Raw genomic sequence first — 11405 nt, 5'->3', positions numbered from 1 at the left:
TAACCTCCCTTATGTTTTGTGACACCATCACTATGCTAAATGGGACAGACTTTGATTAACTATCAAATTAAGACTTGGGAATCCACAAGAGACTGCATCAGCAGAACTGTACTCCACCACAATTTAAGTGCCATGGCATATTCCCCTACTACATTTAATCAAGGCAGGTGATCAAATCTGGTTCAAGGGAGAGTAGGTGAACATACTAGGTGCAGTACTAAGTATACTTCAGTTTTAAGTGTCAATCTGGTGAAGCTACAAAGCAGGAATTCATTCATGCCAAACAGGCATAAAAAGGTGACATATTGCAAAACTAAATCAGCTCAAAGTCTTGCACATGCAATTGTGAATGATGTTCGAAAATTAGACTGCTCACTGGAATAGCAACTCCACATATATCCAAATCCACATCCTCAAAATCATGGGGGAAGTGTGGAAGATATGGCTGATGCATTTGTTAAAAAACAACTCAGCTCGAAGTGCCAAGTGGATGATCTGTGTCAACAACCTCAAGAATATCACAGATGCCAGTCTTCAATCAATTCGGCTCAGATCAAGAAACAGCTGGAGGCACGGGCACTATGATGTTCGTGAACTTTGGCAACATTTTGTAAACTTTTCTCCAGGTACCACTCTTCTAGCCAAGTTGTTCCAGTGCAATTGCAACATGAACATCTACCTGAATGTCGAAAATTGCCAGACATATCCCATACACAATAAAACAGGACAAATACAAACAGCCAATTACCACCCTCAGTTTACCATTAAAAACAACAGTAAATTTATAAAAGATGTCATCAACAGTCCTATTAAGCAGCACTTCAGAAAATGAACTGGACTAACCAATACAAAGACAAAGACACAGATCAGAGGCTGGGAATCACGCAAGTAATAGCTTCTGACTCCTTGGCCTGTCCAAGTACAGGGCACAAGACAGGAGCGTGATGGAATAATACCTACCTGCCTGGATGAGTGCAGTTCCTATACAAGCAACTTTATATCATCCAGGGTAAATCACACTGTTGACTGGCACCGCCAAACAGGTGTCCAACCACTGCTGAGTAGTGTGTGCACACTATCTGTAAAATATACTACATAATGCAAGACTTTTCCAAACAATGAACCACAACCATCTGTATTACTATTCATTCACTGTCACTGGGTCAAAATCCTTGAACTGCCTCCACAAACGGCATTATCAGTCTACCTTCAGATAGCAGTTCAAAAGAAAAGCAGAGCTCACCCCACCTTCAATGTCAACAAGGTATGGGCAATAAGTGCTGCCTCATCCATCACCCCCTAGATTATTAGAAAAACAATGGTTTGAGACTCATGGTTGAATGTCTTGGTGAAATTTATGAAGGAAACAGACAGACAGTCATCTTTCTTTCATGGCACTGCACTTAGTTTGTCCACGAAGCTTCTGTTAATTGTAGAACTTTTTAGTTCCAAAACTACATAAAAGCATCTGTGAGGATGCAGTCATGGTCTACAGACTGAGATAGGGGAAAAACATGGGCAAATGAATTTCCCATGATGCTCAGCAAGGAAACACTAATAGTTGTTGCAAATACTGCTTTTTATTTCAGTACAGGATTACAATTCTACACTCCAGGGCATTCCTCCAGCAGAGATGGAAACTTGTCCAGATACAGCAAGAACCTGGTTTGTCAAACTCTAGTTCAGGCATTATAGCATCAGCACGTAGAGCTTTGATCACTTCCTTCTGTACCCAGTTCTGCCATCTAAACAAGCTTCTATGCTATTGTTACATTCAAACTCTGGGTGAGTTTCCCAATTTTTGTGGTTTTAGGAGATAAACAAAAATCATCAATTCCATAGTGAATAGGAATTCTCATTCTTTAACCTCATTGATTTAAAAATATCTTCCTTTTTGGATACTTTCTCCCAGATCCAAATGACCATTTAAAAGCATTTAATTTAACCAGGCTTTTAAGTTTACAAAGTTCATTAATTACTAAATGTCAAAAGAATGAGTAACTCAATATTAACATGGATTAGGAATAAGAGATAAGACCAAAAAGATAAGTTTAAAAAATGTGGATCAGTCTCAGATTTGCTCGTGAGCAGACAGTTGAATATTGTAGCCACTGTAATGACATTGGCAATTCCAAGAGTTTTGCAGATTGATTCTAGCACCGAGTGAGAGAATTTCTTTACCCGCAACACAGTTGTAACTAAGGAATAGTTGTTTGACTGTGACCTTTGCAGCTCAAATCTTTTAACCCTTGTTCTTATGTATTCTTTCAATGAGTGGCACAGTGGCTCTGTGGTTAACACTGCTGCCTCAGTGCCTGGAAACCAAGTTGACTGGTATCTGGGATAATGGGAACTGCAGATGCTGGAGAATTCCAAGATAATAATGATGAAGGTTCTAGGCCCGAAACGTCAGCTTTTGTGCTCCTGAGATGCTGCTTGGCCTGCTGTGTTCATCCAGCCTCACATTTTATTATCTTGACTGGTATCTGCATGGGTTTCTTCTAGATACCCCGGTTTCCTCCCACAGTTCAAAAGATGTGTAGTCAGGTGGATTAACCATGGTAAATACAGGAATGACATTTCATTTATAGATAGCCATTTTGGTTGCATCAGTCTTCTTTAAACGTACTTTGGAATTACAAGTTACAAATGTCAACAGTACTTCAGGGTACTGACTTTTGGTGATTATAACCTTATCAACAGCTTCCTCAGCAAGTATCCAGCACGCAATACCAGTCAAGTTCTACACATCTCTCTCAACAATTTATTGCAGCTGGCATTGACTTCCCATCTTTTGTTTTCAAATGGAGTAGTTTTCTTTCCTGATGGGCCCATTATCTTTTTAATAGCTTCATAAATGAGAAATGCTAGTTGCATCTAAAAATATTTGAATATCTTGGTAATGCTGTCACTGGAAGCCTAGCAAACTTGTAGATTCTATTTCAAGTGACTCTTTGGCCATTTGTAGTCTTCTTGCTCAGGCTTTACTTGTACTGTACTTATCAGGATGAAAGTCAACTCCTGAGCCTCAAAAAAACCCTAGAAAAGGTGAGCAGCCTTATATGCAGGAAAAGGGAGTGAACTATTCATATGGATGGTCACCATTTAAAAATAAAAACTGATATCTAACAAAGGCCAGGTATGCCTTAAACTCCCATGCATCTGTGACACAGCTTATTTATGAAGGTACACATTAAGTAAAGAATTTTGGGTTAAAAACGGAGTCTGACCAGAATGGCAGTGTGGCTGAAATGCAGGGGTTGTGTGCAACTTATATGCCAAGTATATTTAAAAAGGAAGACAGCAAGAGATCAAATAGTACACATGGCCTTTAGAGAAGAGGCTAGGGAAATAAAAACTGGGAACCAGGCAATGGTACAAGTGTTTACTGATAACTTTGCATCAGTCTTCATGGTAGAAGAGAAATAGTATTCCAAAAGTAGTAAACTAGGAAGGGGCAAAAAGGCTGAAACAAATACTATAATTATCACACAAAGTAGTACAAGGGAAACTAAGAGCTAAAGATCAATAAGCCCCTGAACCTGATGGGATTCATCCTCGGAAAAGAATAGAAGGAGCTACAGAGATAATAGATACACTAGCAGCAATCTTGTAATAATCCTTAGATTCTGGAGAAGTGTTGGACAACAGGAAAACTGTCAACATAACACCTTTATTTCAGAAGGGAAAGAAATAAAACAAAATACCGATAATCATAACCAGTCACTTTACCATGTTTCATTGGAAAAATTAGGAATCTATTATAAGAGGACAAAATGACAGCATTTATACACATACATACACAAACACATTCTGATCAAGCACAGCTTCACAAAAGGAGGAAATCATACGTAACAAATTTATTACAGTTCGAGGTTGTAACAAGAGTATAGATAAAGGGGTAGCAGTGGATGTAACAGTTAGACTCTGGAAGCTATTTGAAAAGGTACCGCACATTAGGCAACTTAAAGAGTTCACGGTGTGGTGGTAGTACATTAGCATGGATAAGGGACTAGCTAAACAAAAGAAGGCAGATTGGGACATGGAGGGATATTTTCAAGGTGGCTGTAACTAGTGGTGTGTCAAAGGGATCAGTGGGGCCATAACTATTTACTGCAAGTATTAATAAACTTAGACGAAGATGTGCACTAATCCCTAAATTGGCAGAAAGCAAAACTAGATGGGAAGGCAAGTGGTGAGGATAACAGAGTCTGAAGAGGTATACAGACAGGTTAATGAGTGGGCAAAAATTTGGCAGATGGAATATAACATGAAGATGTGGGGTTATGTACTTTTACAGGAAGAAGCTGGACTGATATTATTTAATTAGAGAAAAACCTGCAGAAAAGCTACAGCAGTGGGAGCCCACACAAAATCATGAAAAGCTAGCATACAAATTCAACAGGTGCAGGGAATGCAAATGAAACTATAGTTTAAGCTATGTCAGCATTCATTCCCTTTTCAATACAGGCAGAGTATAATAAGGAAATTTTGAAGCTATGCAAACACCAATTACATCACAACTGTAATAGTTAGCAGTTTAATCCCCTTATCTAAGGAAAGGCATATTGACATTGGAGGCAGTCCAGAGAAGGTTCACTAGTTTAAATCGCAGGTATGGAGGGACTGTCTTACAAAAGGTCCAGGTGGTTGGATACGTACTCATTCAAGTTCAAAAGAATAAGAGGTGACCTTACTGGAACATTCAAGATTTTTAGGCTATCAGATATGATGATTGTGGAGAGGTTGTTTCCCTCTGTGGGAAAGTCTAGGACCAGACGTTATAATCTCAGAACAAGAAGGCGCCCAGTTAGAGCAAAAAAAAGGGAGATTATTTGTAAGGGTTGTGCATCTGTGGAACTCCTTATAGAGTGGTCTGTAAAAGCCAGGTTAAGAACATACTCAAGGCAGAGGCTGATTTTTTAAAAATTTTTTTAAAAAACCGACAGTTGTAGGGAAAAGTCAAGTAGATACCAGATCACTCATGATCTCATTAGAGGAGATTTTGAGGGCTGAACGGCATTTTTCTGCTCCAATGTCTTGAGGCACATGCACATTGAGAATTTTATTCAGCCTTTGAAAAATTGCCTTTAATACTGTATTTACCTATATGCTGTCATTTACAGCAATTAGCGAATGCAAGCATTGATCTAGTTAGCATTTTCCAACTCTTCACACCACAAGGGCAACAGCATTGAAGTATATTCCACTGCCCTTCTGCTCTTTGCACGAGAATGCAAGAGTGCTGGTTCAACTTGACAGGTGAACTGTTGAAAGGCAGTATGATTGGTGTTTATTGAGCAATTCTATTTCAAATGAGAAAGCTTTAAATGTTTCAGTTTAACATTCAGACTAATAAGTAAAAATTTGATCCAATTAATTAGGAAGACCATCACAATGATTGACCTCGGTACCCCTTACAACGATGACTCTAATTATCACAATCCCTCCCCACACCTGTGACTTAAGACTATTTGCTATTCCAGCTTCCAACTACATAGCCAGGCCATAATAGATACAATGCTGGAAAATCAGGAACAAGAACAGAAATTGCTGGAAAACCTTGGCATGTCTGGTAGCATCTGTGGGGAGGAAAAATAGCAGTTAAACACTTCAGGGCTAAATGACATTCCTTCAGGACTGTTTTGAAAAATGTTAAAATATGCAAAGGTATGTTTTAAAGCTTAAGGCAACTGGATAGCATAAGACAGCTCTCAGCTGGAACTGGATTATTTTATTGTATTCACTATGATGTTATTAGTTGGAGTGTGAAATTATCTTGGTTGATTAGTTAAGAACATTTTTCAGTTTATACAGGCTAAAAGCACAAAATATTCATAACATTTTTCTAAATTATACAAAGTAAACAATCTCAGGCTCCTACTCATCGACTACAGCTCCACCTTTAACACCATAATCCCTTCCAGACTAATCTCAAACCCTAGGTTTCAGCTCTGCCTCTGCAACTGGATCCTCAGCTTCCTGACCCATGGACAGAAGTGAAGGTAGACAATAGCAACGGCTCCACAATAAACCACGATGCTAGAGCACTGCAAGGATGTATTCTCAGACCCCCTACTTTATTCCCTGTACATTCAAGACTGTTGCCAATTTCCATACAAATGCCATCTACAAGTTTGCTGATAACACCACCATAATAGGACAGATATCAATTGATGAGTCAGAATACAGGAAGAGATAGAGTGCTTAGTGTTGCAGTGTAATGATAATAACCTCTTTTTCTCTCTCACTGTCAGCAAAACATAAGAAATAATCATTGACTTCAGGAAAAAGGAGGATATGCTCTTGCCTACAATCGGTGGAGTTGAGCTGGACAGAATTAAGAGCGTCAAGTTCTGGGAGTGATGATAAATCAATAAGTCTGCCCTGGGCTTTCCAAGTAGATGGTCAACAAGACAACAATGCCACCTCTTCCTCATACAGCTTAGGGTATTTGGCATGTCCATAAAAGGACCCTCACCAATTTTTACAAAATACACCATAGAAAGCATTCTATCTGGGTGCATAATGGCTTGGTACAGCAGGGTATTGCTCTGGCCAGAACCTTAAGAAACTAAAGAAAGTTGTCTAGGCTATGCATACCATCACTGAAGCCAACCTCCCATCCATGGAATGGCAGCCAATGTCAAATACCCCTCCTGCCCTGGTAATGCTCACTTCCAACCTGTCCAGTCAGGCAGAAGATACAGAAGCTTGAACACACGTACCAACAGGGTCAAGAACAGCTTCTTCCAAATAACATTGATTGTCCTCATGTTGACTTGCTTTGCGCACCTCTTGTGAGGCCGTAACATAGAAGATAGGAGCAGGTGGCGGCCATTTGGCCCTTTCAGCCAGCTCTGCTATTCTTCAGAATTATGGCTGATTGTCCAACTCAATAACCTAATCCAACTTTCTCCCCATAACCTTTGATCCCATTCACCCCAAGCACTATATCCAGTCCTCTTGAATACATTCAATATTTTGGGATCAACTATGTACTGTGGTAATGAATTCCACAGGCTCACCTACTCTTTGGTGAAGAAATGTCTCCTCATTTCCTTCTTAATCATCTACCTCACAAATTCAGTGATCCCTAGTTTTGGTCACACTCGCCATCAGGAACATCCTCCCTGCATCTATCTTGTCCAGTCCTGTTAAAATTTTAAAAGTCTGAGATTTTCCCCTGCATTCGTCTGAACTCCAGTGGCAACAATCCCAACCTAGTCAGGCAATCTCTCCTCATACATCAGACCTGCCATCCCCAGAAGCAGGCTAGTCAACTTTCACTACACTTCCAAAAGCAAGAGCATCCTTCCTCAAAACGGCAGCCAGAACTGCACACAAAATATTCCAGGTGTGGTCTCACTAAGACCCTGCACAACTACAAAAACACACCCCTGCCCCTGTACTCAACCTCTTGCAATGAAGGCCATCATACTATTTGCCTTCTTTAATCACCTGCTGTGCCTGCATGCTTTGGCGACTGGTGCACAAGGACACCCAAGACCTGCTGCGCACTCCCCTCTCCCAGTTTAGTGCCAGTCAGGTAGCAATCTGCCTTCTTGTTTTTGCTTAAGTGAATAACCTCACATTTATCCAAATTATACTGCATCTGCCATTGATGAGCACACCCCAACCCCCCCACCCAACCTGTTGAGATCATGCTGAACAATCTCTGCATCCTCACGACAGTTCACTCCCTAAGCTCCACACAACTTGGCATCATCTACAAACTGGGAGAGATTACATTTTGTTCCCTCATCCAAATCATTAATATATTTGTGAACAGCTGGGGTCTCAGCACTGCTCCCTATGGCACCCCACTAGTTACTGCCTGCCAATTTGAAAAGTACCCATTAATTCCTACTTTGTTTCCACTCTGCCATCTAGTTTCCTAGACATCTCAATACACTTTCTCCCCCCATCCCACAAGCTTTATTCTTGCTAATCGCTTACATGGGACTTTTGACAAGGGGTAGCCAATCACTCTACTAGTTACATCTTCATAGTGGTCAAGCACAATTTTCCCTTCATAAATCCATGCTGACTGTCTGATCCTGCCACTGCTTTCTAAATGCTCTGTTATAAAATCCTCCACAATGGATTTGAGAATTTTCCCCAATTACTGACGTTAGACTGGTGAGCCTATAATTCCCTGTTTACTCTGCACTTCCCTTTTTGAGTACTGGAGTGACATTAACTACCTGCCAATCTTCAGGGACTGTTCTAGAGTTGATAGAATCCTGGAAGATGACCAATGTATCTACCATCTCTAGAGCTACTTCAAGTAATCTGGGATGAAACGTTGTATGCCGTGCTCTAAATGCCCTGTGATGTGTATGTCCTTGTTTGCTTTGATCTGCCTGCACTGCTCGCAAAGCAAAGCTTTTTACTGTACTTAGGTAAATGTGACTACAATAAATCCAATGAAAGATAATGAGAGTGGAAAATGGAAATAGCATAATGGTTGCAAAAGAGGCTACACCCAAGTAAGAGATGCAATGACCGGTGAAGGCAGCAATGTCTAAAAAGGATTTTGTGACAAGGAATCAAGGAACTAACATTTTTATGATCTGCAGTGAGACAAATGCTTCGTGATAGTAGGAACTGCAGATGCTGCAGAATCTGAGATAACAAGGTGTAAAGTTTCTGGAGGGTCTAGGCCCGAAACGTCAGCCTTCCTGCTCCTCTGATGCTGCTTGGCCTGCTGTGTTCATTCAGCTCTACACCGGGTTATCTCAAATGCTTCAGGCCATTTGACATGGATGGCATTGTTTTTTCTGTTGTTCACTGGACTAAATGCAGTTCCATGAGGTCTTTGCAAAACTAAGGCAGTGCATCACAAACTATTTTCCAATGTGACTCCATTTTAATTGGCCACCACCTTCTCAGGGGCGGGATAGGCAAAGGCTGGCCTTGCAAATGACAGTCACAGTCAGTCAATGAACAAAATAAATACACACAGGAAAAAAAATTCATTAATGTGCCCTGGCACACCAAAAACAAAATTAAGCAGCATTGTAACATTTGCTACATCAAATTATGCAAATCACTAATCAACTTGCACCATGAAATCTGCTTCTAAAGTATTTTAGAAATATGAAAAGTTCCCCAATAAATTCACACCCCTCTTAACCTGCCTACCCTCAAACACACTCATGCTCTCCCATCTCCGCTCAGGCCCCAAAGACCAAACAGAGAGGCCACCATCAGTTCCAAGGGTCAGTCACTGGACCCAAAAGGTTAACTGTTTTCTCCTCCAGAGATGCTGCCAGACCTGCTGAGTTGCTGAGCTTTTCCGGCAACTTTTTGTTCCAAAGAGGCCTCAGCCCTGCTCCATTTCTATTTCTACCAACTCCAACCCTTGCCAATCCTAGTCTTTTGGATTTGAAGTCACCTCACTCCTCTTAACTCCAAACCTCTTCAGTAGACACTTCACCCTTCAGTTAAGTCAGCTGGCTGCTGTGGCTCCTCTGCAGATCCAAACAGCCAGGAAAGGAGGATCCAGCATCCTGGCAAATAGTTGCTTGATCTCAAAGCAGCGACTGCTACTGAAGAATGAGGCTGAGACCATGCTGGTTGGAATTTCTCTTGCTCCCAGCCCAGCGTAGGCGCCTGAAATAAGAAGCACATCAACAGCTGGGTTGGGGAACTGTTCAACCCATTGCTAACTGTGCCTAGGAATGGGACAGAGAATCCAAGCAACCTCAGTGGCAGTGGAGGTGGCACCAAGATGACAGCCTAGAAGTAGCTACTTACGGCCATGGCTTCTACACTGCCTAATCTAGAAAGTTAGATTAGTGGTCAAGTGAAATGAAAAAGGGGCTGGGTGATAAACCTGAGTCAGATGGACAACAGGAGAAAATTAAAAAGGATAAAATCCCACAATCTAGCAGAAATTTCTCATCTATTAATCCACTGCTAGAATACTCCATTTAACTGTGATATGATTACTGCTACTATAGTATCTGAAGTAAACAAATTTCAAGTCATATTCAACTGCTGCTATCTGTAAACCTACCCTACAATTCTTGGCAAACTTATGCCATAACCCTGGGCCACTGAAGATCAGCGCAACAGAGTATCCAGGGCAGTAACAGAAATAACAAAAGAAAATGAACTGCTAGCCCAGTTAAACAAAACAACTACGTGCACACATAACATAGGACCAATAAGCAATAGGCATAGCTAAGCAATCCTACAACCAGCACATCAGAAATCAGGCTCTGTTGCCGGTGACTAAGGACAATTAAACAAAATAACAAAAGGCTGTTGCACAAATTTTCTTTGCAGTGGGACAAGCCACCATAAAAATCGGCAAACACGGCAAAACTGAAGCACTGGCAACTAACTTCAGCCAGGAATACCAAGTGGAAGATCCCTCTCAGACACCTCCCAAGATTTCCAGCATCACAGATGCCAGCTTTCAATTTGACTATTCCTGCATGTTATCAGGAAATTGTAGACAGTAGTGCCAAAGCCTATGGGCCTTGACAACCTTCCAACTAAAAAGACTTGTGCTCCAGAATTAACAATGCTCCTAAGCTGTTCCAGCATAGCTGAAACACCAGCTTCTCTCAACATAACGAAAAATTGTCCAGGAAAATCTTGTAACAGAAAGCAAAGCGAATCAAAGCCGGTCAATTTTCACCTTCTGATATCTTCATTTCCTTCCTAAAAGATCAGTACCCAGATTGGACAAATACTCCAGTTGAGGCTAAACAGTTTCCTAAAACTTTATTATAACCTTTGTGCTTTTGTACAAAGTACTTCTAGAGCTTCTAATGAAAATTCTGGTATAGAACTAATCAGGAAAAACATTTGAAATTAAGAACATGTTCTGTAATTCAACAGCTTCACTACTTATTCTGTCATAGCAAAAATCACTTCCAGTAAGGCAGGTTGAAAAGTTACACAAGGAGAACATTTGCAAAAACAAAATGAGCATTCAAGTCAGTCACAATCTGGGCATTTCACAAGTAATAATGTGACTGTAGACTATTTTTAGGAGTAATTTATGACTTTAGGTACCATCATAACTAACCTGAGATCTTGGACACTCTCTCCAAGTTTTTCCAAAAGGAATTTGATGTCATCAGCAATATCTTCATCGTCATACTTTTGCTGTTCAAGGTTCTCCAACTGTTTAAGGACTTTGCACTGAATCATAGCAAGTGCATATTCCTGATGAGTTTCTCTTTCTGCAGATTTTTCCAGAAGGTTCTGTTAAAATAATGTGTTCAATATTTTACTTAAATTTTTAAAAATGAATCAAAATTATATATATATTAATGCATGATTAAATAAAAGGAAGTACAATAATAAATGTTTGTATTTGTGCCCATTATATGGACATCCAATATTAAGTTATCTGTCAAGAAATGGCTAAAAAGGTACCAGAC

General features: G+C 40.4%; 1 protein-coding gene across 2 annotated transcripts in view; it reads right to left on the bottom strand.

Moving 5' to 3' along the window:
• The window catches only part of atp6v1h (ATPase H+ transporting V1 subunit H), a 127030-nt gene that overhangs the window by 35090 nt on the left and 80535 nt on the right, over positions 1 to 11405 (bottom strand). For both annotated transcript variants that reach the window (XM_048529381.1, XM_048529382.1), the window contains exon 10: positions 11048 to 11226. In XM_048529381.1, coding sequence (XP_048385338.1) covers positions 11048 to 11226 — 179 coding nt within the window. The remainder of the gene's footprint in view (positions 1 to 11047; positions 11227 to 11405) is intronic.

This window comes from Stegostoma tigrinum, chromosome 5 (assembly GCF_030684315.1).
Source record: "Stegostoma tigrinum isolate sSteTig4 chromosome 5, sSteTig4.hap1, whole genome shotgun sequence".
NCBI classification, from domain to species: domain Eukaryota; kingdom Metazoa; phylum Chordata; class Chondrichthyes; order Orectolobiformes; family Stegostomatidae; genus Stegostoma; species Stegostoma tigrinum.
This window is presented reverse-complemented; position numbering and strand designations above follow the sequence as displayed.